Raw genomic sequence first — 20393 nt, forward strand, 5'->3', positions numbered from 1 at the left:
GGGCATGCTAAAACTTGCCTGCCAAGTCAAGGAAATCAAAGGTATTCAGATACAGCAGACATATCTTTACTACCTCTTTGCCAAAAGGGGATTATGACTGAAAAACTTCCGACCTTGTCAGCATAGGAAATAGTTACAGAATCAAGAACCTAACATCTGCTGAAGAAAAATACACAGTATAATCTCAGAAAGAGGTGTCTGTCACAAGTACAGCACTATAATACTTTATGTTTTCTTTTTTTCCTTTTACATCAGAAACACTAGAATTGTTCTGTAAAAAAAGCAGAAGGGTTTTCATAAAGCAGTTCAACTGACAGTAAATCTACCACAACCAGAAGGGGAGGCCAGGCATGCTTTAATTATTTTGTATGCAGCCTCTTAAAGTGCGCCTCTTTTGTATGTGCCTCTTAAAATTCTTCATTGTTGTCATTGCTATGTGTTTAACCTGGTTAAATTTCCTCCTTCCCCAATCCCTATTGGTTTTGTTTCTATGCATTGCAGAACTTTATCATCTTTCTCCAACTGCACTTATTTAATTGGATTCAGGAAATGTGCTGTACTGCCATGTTCTCTATATGTACAGTTAAATACAAGAGCTTACAAACTTCAAATGGAATAGTGACCTTCCTTTTTCTATGACCTAAACTGTTGCAGAAAATACAGTAAAATTGCACTTTTTTAGTGAAACTTCAATCTGTAAGACTCAATAATTTTTCTAAATGTCAAAGACTGGAGTAGTTGCAGAAGTCATGTAAGAGGATTAATGCTAGCTCAGAACTCTCTCTTTTAACTTGAGAAACTTATGTGCAACTAAGGTAACAAATATATTCGGGAAAAAATATTGGGCTCTGAAAATGTCCACTATATCACTTATGATTTTCTGCTCTTTTTTCATTTTCCAGTTGCATCATCCATAAATATTGAGTCTAGGCACACTAAATGTAGTAAAAGTTGTAATTTTTTAAGCAAGAAGCATAAAAAAATGTTCTCTCAGTGAGAAGGAACCCAGGGAGAAAGAAAATGTGACAAGCTTCTTGGAAAGGCCTTCTGGGCATGGAGAGTGATTTTAATGGTAATGTTTCGGGGTTTTGTTGTTTTCTGCTGTCAAATGCCAGCCCTAGATGTGGGGTTTGTGTTGACCTAAGGGAATTGGAAAAACACATCCCTGTTATGTACAAATTAAATATCTCTGTTCTCTTAGGGCACAGAAATGGTACAAAGGGTGAAAAAAAGTATAGCAAAGTAAGTGTCTACACTTTTTTGCTCTGCTGCTGTTGCATAACACTGTTCTGAAAACCACATTGTACAGGAATCTAGCAGTCCAGATAAGCTGCTGAAGTGAGAGATTTCCATGACATTCTAGCCTAAAATTTATATCCTCAGTATGCATGTGTAGGACTCATTTACCATAGCAGACACACTGGGAAGACATAAAAGTAGCTATAGCAGGAAAAATTCTCCCCTTGGCATCTGATCCATACTTCCAGGAACCTTTCTATCTGAAACATTCTAAACTTCAGATCACACATTGCTCACTGGTGCAGTCATCTAGAAACATGGATTGTGCCTAAGTGTTTTACTAGAGCAATGGTGACACAACCACCATGAAACTTCCATCAGCTTTCTGAAATCAAGATGTGAGCATTGCAAGAAGTTCTTTGCTCAGTGCCCACTGTGGAAGCATTACTTTGATACTGTACATACCAGTCACTGCTACTTAAACCCAAAATCCTTCAGCTTCCCTAGCACCCTGGTGCCAAAGATCATGACGAAGGTTTTACGGTCATAACCCTTAGTACTGGTGCTGTTGCTCACTTGAGTGGATGATGATGATTTCCACATCTTTGACAGGAGTAGAATTCAGAGGAGATTGTTCTTCTCCTAAAATTTCTTGCTGGTATCAAAGAAAGAATGAAAACAAAATTTTAAGAAAGGCAAAAATGGTGAGACATCTAAATATTCGAGTCATTCTTGGTGAGAATCCCAGCCACAGATTCATAGCAATTCTGCATTCACCCTCTCCAAACTGAGCTGTTGCCACTGTCTGCTCAAGCCAAAGTTTTCAAAAAAGCTAGAGCTTTTGTTCCATGTAGTGGCCAACATCCCATGGAACTGGGTGCTAAAATATTCAATGGTTTCCAATTTGTTATCTATTCTGTATCACACTAATGGTCCTCCTTTAATGGTCTTTCTGAGAAATTACTTCATTGCTGTGTTGCTATAATTGCCTCAGACACAGTGACTGAAGGAAACTAAACCTGATAAAGATTTTAATAACAGATTGCAAGATTTTATTAGCTATTGATCTTATGTCACCTATAGGAGAAAACCTGGAGCAGATGACCGCATCTTGAAAAATTCTAATCATTAGAGAAAAATGATCTCTTTGTAAAAGGGAGCAGAGGAAATAAATTATGGCAGTTCATGGGTAAGAAATAAAAATGGAGAAGATATGGGTCACACCACTTTTATACATTGACATGCTTGTTCATTCAACACGCTGTGTCAGAATTTTGCAGATGGGAACCCAGTAAGGAGTCCTGTAACTCAGAGATCATCTGAAACTACTTGTAATTACTATTTTGTCAAAGAGGGATGGACTGGATTAAACATTTGGGATTGATGATTATTCGTATTATTATTTAAGAAATCAACTGGACAATTCCATTAGTTTGATCAACAGGAAAATTCGTGGGGGAAAATGTTTTCTCATATAGCGGGAGCTGTGGATGAAGCTCTGGGGGGAAAAAAATCCACGGCTGCAGTTAGGAATTATTTTACTTCATTTATATGAAACTTGGGTCTTCACGGTTTGCAAGTTCCTGAAAGAAGCAACACCGTGCAACAGCGCAATCCCTGCGGGACCAGTCCCACGCTCCCTCGGCTGCGCGGGACGCGCTCCCCCAGTCTTCCATCCCTGCGGGAGCACTTCCGCGCTTCCCTCGCGCCCCGCGGCGCGGCGCCAACGGGCTCCGGGAGCGGGCGGGCAGGCGGCGCGGCGGGCGGGCTGAGGGGCTCCCACCTGCCCCCGACCGCCTGCACTCCCGGTGCCGCGGGGCGGGCGATGTGAGGGCCCCTCGCCCGCCCACCCGCGATGTTCGGGGCGGGCAGGTACAGCATCCCGCGGCCCGTCACCAGGAACCTCGAGGACCTGGACTCGGTGCAGAGCGTCCTGCTGCACAGGTCAGTGGCGGGGACGGGGAGGCGGCTCTTGCGAGGGGGGGCGTCTGCCTTCGCTTCCCGAGCTCTGGAGGCTCCGGCGCCCTGCGCGCTCCGACCGCTTACCCTGGGAGACTCGCCCCTGCCCCTCCGCAGAGCAGGACTGGCCGGGCGGAGGGACAGAGGAGCACCCGGCTCCCCGGCAAGCTCCCCTTTTGTTGTGGTGGCAGAAAGGGCGAGGGGCCGTGTCCTGCCGCCCCGGGCGCCGGCGGGCGCAGGCAGGGGGCTACGGGAGCCGGGGCTGCCGCGGCGGACCGGGAAGGGAAGGGACTGCTGCCCGCGAAGCGCCGAGGCGCCCTCGGGTTTCCTTCTCTCCTTCCTGGAGAAAGAGGAGCATCTGCAGGTGAGGGGAGCTACGGGAGCAACGCCTGGGTCTCCTAAATGTGTAAGGAAGGGTCTGATATGGATTGATGTTCTTGCATCAGTGCCGTAAGCATTTTGAACCTTCTTTAGGGGGAGGGAAAAACGTATCCTAAGGTCCAAGGGGGGTGGAAAAAAAATCATTTAGTGGATGTGCAGGAGGAGCGCTGTGTGAGAAGCAGCTGCTTTTCCCCCTGCCTTCACAATTCCTAACATGCGATTTTCCACAGTATCCCCCCACAAAGACATCCCGACAATAAGATCTGGCCCAATGGGCCCAAGCCAGACTTTGAAAAGCCACCCTTAAAGCCATTTTTCGTGCACTAGCTGAGAGCCGCTTACACTTTACAAAGAAAACATCATCCCATTCAACAGTATCCAAGAGAAGCTCATCTCCAGTCGTTGAGTAAAGTGTCTGTCTCCTATGTCGCAGCTACACTGATTTCTTTCCTATTGTAAAAGCACACGGGTACTCCCAGTGCCAGCTCCAAACAGCTCTTGCTATGGAAACTAACAACTGATTATTAACTCCAGCTCAAGGCGTCACTTAAAATCCATTCCTATGAACACTGGGGATGCAAACACAGAGTACAGCAAGGAGGGCATGCCAGAATCAGCCTGCTCCTGCATGGCAGTCTGAAGCTGCTTTATGAGCAATAAATGTATCTATCTGCTAACAGGGACCCTCTGGTTGCATGGATTTGTGCATGGATTTGTCAGTGACTTAACAGAAAATGTTCCATTTCAAAGCTGGATTAAAAACATGCTGCCCCATGGTATTGCTTATATTAATATACTCTAAGTGTAATAAGGGTATTCATGCTTGAAACATTTGCATGTTGACTGACTGCAAATAATGGTTTTCTTTCATGCTTGACATGCCTGCTACGCATAGCAGGCGATCCTAAAAAAACCCTGTAGATTTAAAGTGAAGTAAAAACAGTAGGAAAAAAAATCATATTTGAAGTTAGAGCTGCTTTTCATGCTAGAGGGAACTCTTAACTCTATAGGACTGCTTTCCAAAAGAATGAGATGGGTTGAACTAGTCTTCCCAGATTCTTCATGGCTGTCTTCTTGTTGGTTTTGTGTTCTTGTAAAATACCTTCTGTGATCCAGCAGAGTTGATACAGAAAGCTTAAGAAGTCAGAAAGAACAGCCTATTTTAATTATTGAACACTGGAGTGTTTTCTCACAAAATTTCTGATCCTTTGGTCCCAAAGGTAGCCTTCATTCTCCATTTAGTCTGTTTATATGTAAATATCCCAATAAAAATGACAGTCCAGTGTTATTGTTCAATTCATGCTACTTTGCTGTGGATGGTCTTGATGCAATCATAAAGTTGTGAACAGAAGATGCTGTAATCACAATCTTATTCACGTAGTTTTATGGAAACCTTGTAATAAAAAATCTTATTTAATAAGAAGTGCTTGTGAAATGTGCCTTTTGTCCTTTAAGAAAGACTTTGGCAGGGCAGGAGAAAGCTGTGCTGTTGTCATTAACTTTTAAAAAGAGGAAATTATTTCTGTTACATTTTTGCTGATGCTGTGCACTGGAGGAATAAAAAAATAAATAGGGATCAATAGATGAAAAGTATATAATGTCACTCTTTAGCATTCCATTTTTTTTGTTAGTTTTTCTTTCAGTAAAGCAGGTGTTAGCATCAAGAAACAGAACTGATAAACAAAGATGAAACTATTTTCCTCTTAGTTTTCTCTGTTAGTAATGTATCAAGTTACATATGTAATGTATCATTTGTGTCCAGTTGTTGATAGAGCCTTTCTGGAAATAGTAATGGATTTGAAAACAAGCAGAAAGGAAAAAATGAAACAATAACAAGTCACTTAGGCCTTATTAGTTCTTTATCACTAATGAAGAGCTGTAATTTGAAGTATGGAAGGAGAAAGCAAAGGGACACTTAAAATGCTGTTGATACCCTTATAGTAAGAAAGACAGATTCTACTATAGTCCAGGTGTATCCAGTGAGATTTGTCTTGCAGGATTACTATGGCCTGTTTCTAGTGCCTGAACTGTACAAAAGAGCCAGGGAGCTGGCAGATCCAATCTTTGGAGAATTCTTCCAGTTTGGAGCACTGTTCAGATATTACAGGAACAGCACTGCAGTCATTGCTCTTCCTCACCCACACTGGCAGTCACTAGGGGGAATGACCCTGAAGAAGAAGGAGAGATAGCTGAAAAATCAGGGATCTGATATAATTCCTGGATAGCACATTGGCACCTCACAGGCTTAAAGCAGGTGCTCCTAAGTATCAGGTAGCATCACTCATAGCACAGGGTACCAAGGGCATAATGCTGTCCCAGTTTTCAGCCGTGTGTTGAAAAAAGCCCAAGTACATCCGTGATTCAGGCCCAACACACCTGCAGAATGTGAATCAGTGAAATATTTTGGAATACCATCAGTGAATTATGGGTCCTGGGAACATTGCTAAGATTAGGCCTGACTATACCAAACACAATAAGTTAGTCATAAACGCTAATCCTAAATTTCCCTGTGTTCTTCCATCTAGGCACTAGGAAAGACTCTAACTCCAGCCTCCTTTCTTTATCATCAGGTTGAAAAAATCAGCTGTCAGTATATAACAATGAAAAATACTAGTAGTTGAAATTGGGCAGTGGTTGGAGTATCCATGCAACTGCACCAAAAAAATAAAGTTGCACTCTAGTTATTTTAGTACTTTATTAGACAGAACCAGTATATCTCTTTAGTTTGTCCTATACTCTGTCTTCTTTTAACTTCAGTCTATTTCTGAATATTTTTCTGTTATTTTCTGTTATTTTTAAAACACAGCAACTTTTGAAGCAGGTTAAGCTGAAAACAGTAACAAGAAACTCTTGTTCCGAAATAAATTTATACACATGGATTTAGTTCTTTGCAGGAACAGCTAATCAGAACAACCTTAAGGTGAAAGGGAGTGCTTTTTAATTATCCACTTTTAAGTGTTCATTAACCAGTTGTCCAGTGAGGGTGAGCAGTACTATTGATGCCAATGATACCCTGTGGCAAGTTTTTACCATCTGCTTGTTAATAACAGCAACTTAGCATAGAAGGCTTATGGGTTCCCTAGCAAGAAGCATCAGCCCAGCTACTTGGACTAAGTGTAAAGTATCTGCCAAAAGACAAATTATTTCAAGTCTTTTCCTAATACTTATGCCCAAGAAATGAGAGGCTTTCCTCTCAAGAGGGATTGTATGGGAAAATCTGTGTCTTCACTAAAATAAAATCCTGCTGTGTGAGATATGCCTTGCAGTCTTTAATTGTTCCCAGAGCAGCAAAAATTCCACATTTGTTTCAGAAAAATACTTAGGTGACTCCCAACTACCCCTCTCAGTGGACCAAATCTTCCATCACCCTTCCATTCATAATGAGCTTATTCCTATAAAACAGCAAGTGGTGTAAGACCACTGCCTCCTTGAGAGAGCCTGTATTTCTCACTTAGAGAGCAAACAACTGGAAACAATTAACCAGCTCTTGAACTCAGTGAAATTTAACTAACACAGGACCATCTGGCATTGACTATCACTTCTCTACAGAAACACTTCAGTGTGCTGCTCAGCATATTTAAAGTGCTTGCAAATGTAAGCAGAATTAGGGAGGGTGGGACAGTGTATCTCACCTACTTCTCCTAAAATTCTAACTCCTGCAGTATTGCTCTTAGGAAATCTTAACTCATTAGGCTCTTTGGGAAATGCTGATTATGCAGACTATTTTGTTTTCACAAAGTAAATTGTCTGGGAAGTGGGGTACTTGAAAAATATTTTTTCCGCCTGTTCTTCTGGAAGTTATAGACAGAATGAAAGTTGGTGCATAACTTGGAGTCTGACAATTGCAAACAACCAAAGATATGATTTTTAATTTTTTATTTTTTTTTTACCATGCATGAGTTATGTATTTTGTGTGGCATGGTTGTTGCCTGCTCAGATAGGAGAAAAAAGCCCCTTAAAGTAACTACACTGTCCTGTCCTAAACCAAATAAAACCACAGCAGAACAAACTTTTTACTTTAGATAGGGAATGTTTCTGTCTTCCCCCTTTGCATAGTTTTGTAGTCTTAAAAACTATAAAATAGTGATTTATCTGCAAAATCAGGTCTTGTACAGGGACTTCAGAATGGCCACAGTATTCAATATAGGTATCTTTAACAACTGCAGTGGAAGCCTAATCACATGGATACGAATCCAAAACATTTCTTTCTGTTAATTCACTTGGAATCACACTTATTAACAAATGCTTCCCTAAAGCAGTTTCAAGCACAGGGATTTCATACTAGAATTCTATGACTCCTACATAGTACTCCAACATTATAAAACCCTGCTGGCGAAGCTGTGCAAATATCCCACTGAGCAGACCTTAAATCCAACATATTAAAAATGTTCCAACAATTATTCTCCATCCTTTCCCTATTCACCATGCGTGTCCTGATGGGTTTACTGACATAGCTACACAGCAAGTTGCCTATGGGGTTGCCATGGGTCTTGTTTTTCATGGATGGGAATAATTTATGTCCTGAAAACAGAGTAGAGGGTTTTTGTCTCTCCTTTGACTGCATGATTTTCACGTGTAGATTGCATGGGCTGGTTTAAGGTGCTTGTTTGGGTCTGTCACATCCTTGTTTCTCCTGAACCCCACTGTTCTCTCCTGACTAACCTAAAAACAAGTTACCTCAGTTTCTCACAACTCCATAAACAAATATAAGAGTATAAAATAAAGCAGAGAGGTATCCCAATGCTACGTATTTGACTTGACAGTCACTTCTGACCTCACGTTTCCCCCTCCAGATTAGTGTTTGATTACAAGCAACGCTCTGGCCCAGGACTCCGAGTTTCACTGCCAATCTCTATGGGACAGATGTGGGACCTTGACATCGGGCAACTAAATAAATAGTCTGGTCATTTGCGTTCCATATCGACCTACTGAAAGACTTGCAAGGGATCGCTAAGGCAGTTTTTTTGTTTCGAGGAGGCGAACGGGGGAGGTTGGGCATTACTATCAGGTGGCGCACTGAAGGCGCAATTTCCCCCGCTCGAGGCGGGGGCGGTGCTGCCCCTCCCGGCCCGGGCCCCTCGCGCTTCCCGCCGTCTCCATGGCGCGCGGGGACGCGGCCAATGGGAGGGCGCGGCGCGGGCCACGTGGCCGCCCGGCGTGGGTGTGTAATGGCGTCCGGGGGGCCCGGCGGGAGTGGAGCCGCCGAGGCGATGGAGCCGCCGAGGGGGGAAGGCGCTGAGCCTGCGGGCACCGGCAGCGAGAGTGACTCCTGCGGCTCCTCGCTGTCTGCGAGCTCCGAGTAAGGGGCCGGGAAGGGCGAGCCGCGGGCCCTGGGTCGGGGGCGTTCGTGGGGTTGCGCCGCCCCGGCGCAGCGGTCGGAGTCCCCCGGGGCTGTGGGTGTAGCGGTGATGGTTCTAGTAGCAGAGAACGCTCTGTGCTTTCTGAGGCGTCTCTCTGCCGAGCCCTGACGGTAACGCGGCTAGCAGCAGCGTTAGTTCAGCTGCGGGCAGTCCTTGGGATGGGTCCTGTATCCCAGCTGGACACGGCCTGCGAACCAGAGGGGAAGGAGGGACATCGCACGTGTGTTAATAAGTGCCAAGCTCAGACAGAGCTGAGGAGTGAATGGTTACATGTGCCAGCGGGAAAATAGCGTGTTTGTGTTTTTAGTAGTTCTATTTTAACAGAGTTTAACATTTTCTGTCACTAAGTCAGAATCCTTCTGGGCAGCTATAGCCAGTTAGAGGATGGCAGCTTTGCCTATACCAAATCGATGCCTCAGCATGAAGTTGTACTTTGTTGTGGCACAGCCAAAGGTTTGAAAAACTAAAGATGACGAACTTCACTTCTGCAGAGTCTCATACGGGTGGAATTTAACTCGAGTGCAGTTACCTAAAAGTAGTTAATCCTTGATTTGTTGTTTAATTGCTTTAAAACAGGCTCAAAGGCTCACAGAATCACAGAATGGTTTGGATTGGAAAGGACCATAAAGATCATCCAATTCCAACCCCCTGCCTTTGGCAGAGACAAGACTATAATGGTTTTATTGTTTCAGTTTCCTTGGGTGAGAAGAGCCTTCTCTTGCTTCAGAAACAGAACTTGGATCCTTTGTTTCTGGTTTATCTTTCTTCCATACATGGACAATTTCAATTGGCACAGTTTTTCGGGCAATGGAGGAAATAAATACCTGTGTGTGATCAGTGAAACTGCTCTTAAAGGAATGTGGGTCTTTCAGAGTTTTAGATCCCTTAACTGAAGCTTCCAGACCTAGATGGAAGCACTTGTTTTGACACAAGGGAAGAGAGATGGAAATGAGATTTTTTTTTTTTTCCTTGCTTAATTTAAATCAATTGTGACACTACAACATTAGGGGGAAAAATGTATCATCCTACATGTAGATTTCTTGTTTCAGACTTTGCTTTTCCAGATGTCTGTACAGATCTGTATTTCAAAAGTGACAGTTCCTTTACATTATAATGTAAATACTACAAATGGCCACCCCTTTTTTTTCTTAGTCCATAATGTACATTGTGGTAAGAATACAAAACAAAGCTGGAGAATGTGAGTGTATGAACTGACATCCAAGTTGAAATTTTGACATTATCCCAAAGATGAAAGAGCTTTTACTAAGAGCACAATCCTTTTTTATAGAGGGAGTAAAATGGCTATCATATATCACAGAAGTTTCTGCTAATCCACATGTTATTTCTTTGTAAATTTCTAGTGTTTCCTTCGTTAATTTTGGTTTTTCCTAATTTTGCTTACATATACCAGAATGCAGAAGTACTTAAAAAACAAAACAAGGAAAAACTCTGGCATGTTATTTCTTGCCTACCACCTTTTGAAAGATGTCGGATCAGATATTGTCTGGCCTTAGCAGCCTTGAGTAAGATACACAAGATCTTGAGTAAGACTTAGTAGTAAGTTGCAAACTGACTTACTGATGACCACTGGGATTAGCCAAATCCTCACAAGTCATGGCTCTTCTTTTAAAACTATCAACTTGGGCACAAAAAATTAATAAATGCAGAGGAAGTACATGATGTTTCTTCCTGTGCAACATCCATATAGTTCTCACAGTAATTGGGGCTCCAGGAAGAGAGTAATGCCAATGTTTTCTATGTTCTTAGTCCAACCAGATCTTTTCTTTGAGCCCTTAAAGGTGCTATGGTGCAATGTCTTTGCATAGTATTCTCTGTTCAGCTATAATTTGAAGCTGTTTCATTTATCTGTTCTCAAATTAATGCACTATTTGAATTATTTAATACTAGTTCTAAACACAACTCACACTCATTATTCTGTAAAATTAGTTCTTGTATAAAATGTATGAATGTATGTTAACTTTAAATGATGAATGAGATGAATTCTGATGTAAATCATCGACCTAGTTTTTCCTTATATGATTTTTATGAAACACGGAGACCTGTTTGTTGTCTAGTTGGGATGAATGAACTGTCTTTGTCTGTTCCTGGAAGTCTTCCATACAGAACATTTTAGATAATTAAAATGCTAAGTACTCCTACTTATTGATCCTCATCCTGTAGTAACATTTGGTGGTTCACCTTGGGGTTCATTTGGCCTGTTGCCTCTCAGCAACCCTTTTTCTGGTTGGTTTGGGTTTTTTTCTCAGCCAAAAGAGCATGATTTTCTTCAGTCTCTTTCCCTTTAAAACATGTTTATACACTACTTACTATTTGTCTTTGTGCTGTGGATATGTTCCAATTATTCCATCTTTCTTAAAATGTACTATCCGAAACTGGACATAGTTGACAATATTATTGTTGCCAAATTAGGACAAAAAATTTTTTGTGCTGTGCAGATGATACTTTTGGTAATACATCGTGGAGCTGCTTTGCCTTTGCTTTGCAGCAGCATGTTGCTTGTGACTTAAAGTGATCCACTCCAGCTGTCAGAACTGTTTCTATAGCAGTGCTGCCTCTTTTTAGTGCATATTTTTGCATGTGAGCGTGAATGTGCTATTTGGAACTTGACTTTTTAAAAGTGTTACTTTGATTTCGTGTTGGGTTGTTTTGGGATTTTTTTTGTTAAATTTAAGTGACTTTAAAATGTTAATCTTGTCTTGCCAAAAGGCTGACAGTACAATCTGTCTTCCCATAGCATCCTTAATTAGAAGGGACCTACAAGAATCATCAAGTTCAGCTTCAGACTCTGCACAGGACAACCCCAAAAATCACACCGTGATTACATTATAAAGGCAAAAATAATATTAGAGAACAAATAGGATGGCATTTTTTCTCCAGGAGAAAGCCCCATCATGCCCATTAATGTAATTACTAATTAAACCAAGTTTGTGGTTGTATTTTGTTGTTTGTTTTCAGAAAAGGGAATATTGCTTTTTGCAATGGCTGTTTTTCTGTAAGGCACTTGAAGAAACTATTTTAAGTTCTGGGAGGGGTGTCTTTCCTTGCCATTTCCATCATTTGTCTAAGACCAGCACTAATCCTTATGGCAAACTTAAGCAGTTGAACTGTCAGTGTTCAGGAGGCAACTATTTTTTTTCCTTTTTTTTATCCCTTGCACACTCTGTCCCCTTCCTACTTAAAACAATCAGATGTCACTTGCATAGCAGTCTTCCTTGTCAGAACTGTCACTGATCATTCTTCTTTCTTTCCCAGTGATCTTGAGCCTGAATGGTTGGATGGTGTGCAGAAAAACGGGGAATTATTTTATTTAGAATTGAGTGAAAGTGAAGAAGAAACTTTGTTCCAGAACAGCTGTCCAGAAATGCCAGCAGTGAATCATGTCAGGTTTCGTGAAAATGAAGCTGAAATTATTCAAGAGGAATCACGAAAGGAAAGGAAGTATGAACTGAAGAAATGGACCAAAATATTAAAAAAGAAAAATCTTTTACCAAAGCATTCTGGTAAGAAAGGCAGTGGAAGCTGTAATGTGCACTCCACTGGTCCTACTTCCATATTGAAACACCCATCCACACAGAAAATGGGTGTCACTGTTCCACAAAAGTACAAAGATGTGTATGTTTATGTAAATCCCAGAAAACTGTACAGTGCTGGAGAAGAGGAGCAGCAGAGGCTGCTGGAGGCCTTAGTGGGAATTGTCCATCAGTCCTCATGGAGCAGCAGAAGAGTGGAGAAACAAGGCAGGAAGGATAAAGTCATCAGAGGAGTTGGAGAAGAGAAGCTTGTGGTACATGGCTTGGTGCCAGGTAGTTCTGCAGTGAAAACAGGTCAAATCTTGATCGGTAAGTAAACAGAGGAATAGTCAACTTCTGCAATCTTCCGTTGAAATGAAGACTTACGGGTTTTTTTGCTTTTTTAAGCAGCTGATTTGAATATTCCTGAGACATAAGCAGTTACATCAGTTCTTGAGGGATAATTTTAAATCAATGTCATGGCATCTGATGCTTTGTTACCTAGTCAATTTTACTACATTAGTGGTTTTAAGAACACGTGGCATAACATAAAAGGTGTTACTACAATAAGGAGACAACTATCCCTTAGTGTATGGGGATTGAGCAGCTTGAACATGGAGCAAGAAATACACCACCACCAGCGCCCCCCCCTTTAATTTAATGCAGGATTTAATCCCTAGATAAGTGGGCCTGGGGAAAGCCTATAGTCTGCCAAATACTGTATTTAGTTTTCAGTCTTTTCAACATCATCCCTCTTGGATGAAAAGCTTTACTGTATGTCCTTTAAATGGATTTTGTATCATAAAAATTAGGAAAAAATATCAAGTAAGATATATGTTACAAATTTTCTGCGCAGCCTTGTTTGGTTATTTTTCTGTTTAGCGAGTTTAACAGCTGCTTCCTCAGCAGTTGTGATCAGGAGACTCCAAATCTATAGTGATGCTGCAGTTTAGGAAGGCAGTGAGCCAGCTTACTCACTCTTCTTTGCGTTGGTTTGGCTCATCAGACGCTTCCTTGAGCTGATACAACTAAATAACCTGGCAGGAAACTAACCCCAAAGAAAAACTGGCTCTGTAGTTTTTTGTGGGTGTAGTACATTAAACCTGGGTCACAGAAGGTCTGACAAGCACCCAGATGTGAATAATTGAGAGGAATGAACTGCTGGGAGTGAAAATGAGGGAGCAGAAATACTCCCATTTTAATTGAGGCCATTAAAAGGACTTGGCACTCACAGGACACCAACCTTGGAGACAGTAAATGTGAGACAACCAGGCCACTGCTGCAAAGGGCGGAAGGTTGTTTAATTACCCTTGAAGTTGGTCCCTCATGGAGCAAGAGAGCAAAGATGTGATGTTGGTTAGAAGATCATGAAAATCTTAATACTATAGTAGCACAAATCCCACAAAGTCAGCATGAGTTCTTTTGAAATTCCAGTGTCGTGTGTGTAAAAAGGCAAATCGTGCTTTGACTAGCTGATTCTTCCAGCACGTGTTTTTGGTAGGGATCCTAAAGAATACTCCAGAGGGAAAACTGGATAACTTTCACATTTTGCCAGCAAGAACTGATTAGTCAAGAAGTGGGGCATGTGGATTGAGGGGGAGGAGTGAATGAGTTTGATCTGTTTAATGGTATTTAATCTAATTAGTGCAAGACTGTGTATTTATAACCTCTAAGTTAATTTTGGGACACAAATTTGTATATAGCCTGTTCATAAGAGCAAGTGTGAAGTCAAAACAGTGTAGGCAAATACCAGATCCTGGAGATAAGTGAACCTAAACAGAGTTAGTATTTCATCTAACGCACTTACTGATTCACAGAGCTAGTGAGGACAAAATCTGTGGGGTTTTCGTTTTGTTTCAAATAGAAGAAAATTTACCTTAATCTAAAGAGTCTTGCAGTTTAGTGTGTCCTAGGCTATCACCAACCCTTGCCTTGGTTTTGCACATTGAAAACAAAATAGTTTTAAGCGTACTGGAGTTATTCAGCTCTTAACTAGGAAAATGAGCTGTATTCAGTGCCAACAGTATAAAATATATAATTTTCATATAAAAATACTTTCAAACTATGTCTCTATAGCGAAGTTGAGTACTTTGGGATTTTTATGTGGTGTCTAGAAATAGGGATGCTTTGCATGAATTAGATGCTCAGATTTCAGTGCTGTCTGCCTAAAGAATATACAGTAAAATTTTTGTTCTTGTCAAAAACTGTCTGGTTTACTGCATCTGTATTGCACATCAGAGGATGGGATAGCTGTGGTATACACCCAAAGCCTGGTTTTGAAGCAACTGTAGTTCAGTAGATCCTCACAAGAGCAAAGGTTGGACAGAAAGTTCAAAAACATACAGCAGAACTTTGCCTTCCTGTTGTTGTTGATAAAAGTAGGTTTTAGGAATCCTGTTCTGAATTGTGGAAACAGTCAATAAAGAATATTTTTGTGGTCAGGCTAAAATTGAAGAATTAGCACAAAAGTGACCAGCTTCTTGAGCTATCACAAATGAGGAATATCTGATCAGTACAGCATGGTACCTGCTGGCTGGTGTGGTTATAACTCTGTTCATCTTCATTTACATGTGTAGGCTTAGACATTAACCTGTTCTTGTTTTGCTTTTTAGTATTTTAATGGCCTCCAGTGGTGCAGACCAGTTTTTGTAGTCTTCCGTGAGGCAAATACAAACCATATTTTCCTTTTAAAATACATGCTTTAAATGACATCCAGTGATCTTCCTTGTGACCAGTTTGCAGTGCTCATTTTGACTCACAAAGTGGTTATTGCTTTAACATTTTTAGTAGAAATAGCCACTTTTTCCATCCTTAATAATCACTTTCCTCAGGTGGCTTCTTTTATTTATTTTGAAATGTATATCCCTTATAACTTTGAACACTTAAAACATCTGTTTATTATTTGTGCACTGCACTTTAATTTTTGTTTTGAAGATTGCATATGGAAGTCGTAAGTCTTTTTGCTGTACTTTATTAACCAAGTAGAATGCAGACACTGACCATATGAAAGTAAATACAATGGGTTTTCAAGCTTAAAAAACCCTGCTGCTTCGTAACTCTAAAAAGATGGCACTCCATCCATTCCATCCGTGTGGTTTTTATCAGTTCTATTTAGCAGTTCAGTATCCATCTTAAATTTTCAAAACGGAAAAGCCCTCATTGATTTTTAAACTCTTGCTGTCAATTTCATTTTGGTTAAGATGAAATACAGTTGGTTTTATCTCATGTTTTTAAAGTGTCTTTTGTATTTTTGGCAAAACATTTTCTTTGCTTAATTTCAACAATATATAAAGCTTGGTCTGCTATGGAGAACTTTCTAATTTCGTCTTTGAGTGTATTTTCAAAAAGGAAAATGTCCCCAAAATACTCAATTTTAGATCCAGACAAATAAGGGGTATGATAGGAAATGCTGTTATGATTTGCTTCCCATCCCCCTTCAAGTTGAAATCTGTCCTACTCACAGCAGGGAAAACTTCTTGTAAATGCTGATGAGCATCATCTTTACTATAGTACAAATGAAAAAGTAATTTCAATCACACTGAAAGTACAGCAAAGCTCTTGTCACTAGCAGAGCGTACTATTGTTACCCTCTTTGAAACTATCTTACTGCTCTCATCACCAAATATTTCAGCAGGAATCTTGTCACCTTATCAGTATGTGCAATTGTCAGAAAAAGTGAAAACTCCTCAGGGACAGCAGTTAATTGTGGATGATAGTAAAAATGGACTCTAATAATCCAGTTTTGAACAGGTATGCCAAAGCTACAGGCTGCTGTTTCTCTTGAGAAGTCTATATCCTTAGAGTCCTGTTAGGAAAATACGTCCTTGAAAGGACCAAAATACGGTGAGAGTTCGAGATTTTTATGTGGAGTTACATGGTGTATTTCTGGAGAAGACTCTCCAAAGCAGAGACTTCGGGCATGCAAGATGGAAACACAGAGCTTGCATAAGCTTAGCTGTGTTCTCACTGTGGTGTTTGGGATATGATTTATATTCTTTTAATCTTCTCTTGAAGCATAGCAGCATTGGTTTGGGCAGAAGCAGCCTGCTAACATATAAAACAAGTAATTGATCTGGCTTTCTTCAGAAGGAATGCGTTCCATAGTTTGCCTTTTTTGGAAAGGAGTATGTGAACTTTTGTGCATACTTCCACCAGGTCATTACCAAGAACAGGGGAAACCAAATACTAGGACTCCATGACAAAAGTGTCCTCCGTCCTCTCCCATGTGAACAACTTGATTCAGAAAAAATGTTCATTTTCCATCACAGTATGGAAGGATCACCAATCATTGTCCCTTAGCTTAATGCATTAAGGGACATACATACCGATACATAAGGGACATGCATACAGATCTGCTTTTAGAAATGGTACTTGCAGGTTTATCACTAGGGAATGGATAGTTAACAGAAGTAACAGTCCTGTGCCTTGCCTCATGTGGCAAAGAGATAGGCAGTTCTGAAATAAACATTCTAGGGATGTCAGCAGTGCCAAAGACTTTTCTAAACTTTGTCTTTAAAGAGGTAGGAATAATTTCGTCAGCTGTGTTTAAACTTGGTGTTTGAGATCAATACACACTGTTCTGAGCTGCTGCTGACTGGATGGGAGAAGTCTCTTCTCATGAGAAGATGGCAAGACAGAACAAATAAAACAGGAAAGAATTCCTGCCTCACCTCTCTCTTTTCTATCAATCAAGTAAAATTCAGTTGTGCTTAACATTGTGTGGAGAACATTTATGGGTATCTTATAGCTTCTTTGTGGACTGAAAATCATAGAATGGTTTGGGTTGGAAGAGATCTTACAGATGATCTAGCCACACACCAAGTCTCTCAGAGCTCTACCCAACCTGGCCTTGAACACTTCCAGGGGTGAGACATCCATAACTTCTCTGGACAACCTGTTTCAGTGCCTCATCACCCTCACAGGGAAGAATTTCTTCCTAATACCTAATATAAATCTACTCTCTTTCAGAAGGACATATATTTTTTCTAACAATAAGTTTGTTAACTCAAGGTCTGATATCTTGGAGCTGCCTGAAGATAATTCATTTCCTCTATTGTAGTTGCTCAATGTGTCTCTAAAAATGGAACTAAGATTTTTTTTTTCCTTATGTTTCTGTCTACATCAGTAATTCACCAATATTTAGTCTGGGATAATTCGACTTGACTCTGCAGACTATCGAGTTAGATGAACTTAAACAATTGCAATCGCTATTTATAGACTTTTATTTCATTTAACCTAAATTGGTTGAGCATTAAGTGAAATCAGATTAAACTTTATACATTTGTGCAATTTTTTTTACATACTTAGTGTCTAAAGACCTAAGTCAGTCTCACTGTCTGGAAGTTTTTCACACTGCTAAAGGAGAGAAGACAATTCTCAAATAAAATGTAGATGGGAAGCTCTAACAAAGTTAACTTGCATGTATAAACTCTTTCACTGCAATTATCACACTGGGTAGGTCTTGGTCATGTCCTACTTTAAAGATATTCGGTATTCATAATTTTACATACGTCTTACTTTTCCTAGTGATGTAGTTTATTCTGTTACTTCATAATCTCTATTCTTTGAATGCTGTTGTGTTTGGCAAAAAGAAGGAAAAAATGCAAATGCTCAGCCCCAATTCTGGAAAGTCCATACTGATGCATATAGATTTTCTCAGCTATATATTAAGTTGCTCTTCCTTGATAGTGACATAGTATTTTCAGGCAGAAAGAAGGCAGCCTTACAGGACTGCTTTGGCTGTGTCTTCTGGAAAGCTGTTCCATTTATGGTATGTGATTACATTTTTTACTAATTGAATGGAATAAATATTTATTGCTGCAATGAAAGTTTTACATACGTGCCTTAGGGATACCCTAAATAATACACTTTGAGTCATCATCATGGCTAGGCTTCGCGAACAAAGATTTGGGAAGGCTCTATCCACATTTGTTACAAGCACGCTGGTGGCTAATAAGGCCAATGCGAGATAGACATGTCTGATTGCAAAAGGCACAGCAGAAAGACCCCTTAGGTGGTTTATTCTGCAAGACACGATTCTTTCTGCATTGTCTTTTCTCCTCCAGAGTGATCCTGCGTGCGTTCTCAAAGGCATCAGCAGCGTTATAGATGGTGTGTCTCCAGACCTCCCGATTGGAGGCCAGAGTAGACCAGTTATGGTGATCAATATGGCCAAGGCTGAGATGTTGTTTCAGGGAGTCATTTCTTCGGGGCTCCTCTCTTGCGGCAGCCAGTGGCAAGACACTTTGAGTATGTAACATGTAAATAGTGATGGCTCTTCTTTCAAAAATTTCTTTGTGTATTCCACCCTGGGAGATGTAGTTCCAAAAGTGCTAAGGTGCATATGGCTTCACAAAGTGTGTGCAGCTCCTTTGAATGGCTTTGTGAATCAGATGACTGTTCTCTTTACAACAGAATTCCTAAGGTCTCTAGAAATTACTAAACAAACAGAACACAAACCAACTTTTGTTTAAACAGTGCTTCAGTTAAGTAGAAGAGCAGTTTATGCTTTCTTTTGTAGTTGTGAGTGATGATTTTTAATATAGTGTTCTTAATAAAGAACATAATAATTCTGTTTATAATTCTTGTTATTTTAGAGTACCCTGAATGCTCTGCCTTTCATTACTAATTTTCAAGTCCCTGACCTCTGGCATGGACTTAGTGAATTGCTTTTAAATGCTTTTTAAGTCTCAACTTTTCTATCTTCGAATTACTGTTGTGTTGAAGATTCGATAGGCTAGAACTTCACTGTACTGTGCATCAAGAAACACATAGGTTAGTGAGAGAGCTACTATTACTGAAAGAGAAAAACCAATTTAACTTATTCCAAGGGGAGATAACTTATTTATGTATATAATGCAACTTAACCTTTTCTTGGTTTTGCTGTCAGAAAGAGTAGGAATGAATTTTTCTTTAATGTAAATAAGAGTGAGTGGTTGGTTGTTGTCTGGTGTATTAAAGAGGAATATTGCTTGCATTTTTGGGAAATTCAGTATTTCCTTAGTGCTGGTTAGTTAAGAAGAATGTTCTTTCATTAACTGTGTGTTGCACTGCTTTGGAGCAATCAACCTTGTACTTGGGAAGAATTCCCGTTGCATTTGATGCTACTTAACAAGAAGGTAGAACATAGAAATAATGATAAAGTGTCAGTATTCTTCTAAACTTTCACATTCTGTGGCCTTTAGTAGATTCTCAGGAAATGGAGAGACCTTAGAGCCACAGGTTGTGCTTTTCCTTAGTACGCATGTCGTTATCATCACTGTGTCAGTTTGAGCTGAGCAAGTCTTCTCCCTTGAAAATTGAAAAACATACTGAACCTTACAGTGGTTCAGTACTTTTATTTCTGCAGTTGCTCACGTTTTTGTTGCCAAGTGAAGGCTTAAAATATAATTATACTAACATGCACATTTGCTACAAATCCATATCCTTTTTCTAATGTCTTTACACTGCCTGAGTGATGAACACTATATTAATAATCTTGGAAAGGATGTGTGGAGGTAGTTTAAGGGAGTCTTTGTGCAGCTGAAGCAAAATGAGGCTTGATTTTCAATTTGCTCTTCCAGAGGAGCTCTTGGTGTTTTTAGTTCACACATAAGAATGACCTTGAAATCAAGTAACTTTCACTGTTAAGAAGCTAATTTCTTTATTTCCCTTTCTGCAGACAGAAGGTACCACCTAAAAACTAAGCAGGTTTTTCACCCGATAGGAGAGAAAGCAGAGACAACTGAAAGTGACACCAAAGAAAATCAAGTAGAAAATAAAGACCTATTTTGTTACTCTGAAGTTGAATATTTGGCTCAGGAAAGGACCTAGTGAAGCATCAAATCCTACATCCTAGTGCCACTGGCAGTCACCTCATATAATTCTTGTCATGAATTTATGCCGCCTCATCTAATCACGACAGATTGTAAGGAGGATTCTATGG

At 40.3% G+C, this 20393-nt stretch overlaps 1 protein-coding gene across 6 annotated transcripts in view; it reads left to right on the forward strand.

The window, feature by feature from the left end:
• Positions 1–3079: 3079 nt before the first annotated feature.
• HSPA4L (heat shock protein family A (Hsp70) member 4 like) overlaps positions 3080–20393 on the forward strand; it is an 80257-nt gene continuing 62943 nt past the window's right edge. For 2 of the 6 annotated variants that reach the window (XM_064651487.1, XM_064651489.1), the window contains exons 1-2: positions 8496–8878; positions 12213–12799. In XM_064651487.1, the coding sequence (XP_064507557.1) occupies positions 8700–8878; positions 12213–12799 (766 nt within the window). In that variant the 5' untranslated portion in view covers positions 8496–8699. Of the gene's footprint in view, positions 3184–8495; positions 8879–12212; positions 12800–20393 lie in introns of those variants that run through there. The other 4 variants (XM_064651488.1, XM_064651493.1, XM_064651491.1 and 1 more) reach the window with 4 other exon arrangements.

This window comes from Pseudopipra pipra, chromosome 4 (genome assembly GCF_036250125.1).
Source record: "Pseudopipra pipra isolate bDixPip1 chromosome 4, bDixPip1.hap1, whole genome shotgun sequence".
NCBI lineage: Eukaryota > Metazoa > Chordata > Aves > Passeriformes > Pipridae > Pseudopipra > Pseudopipra pipra.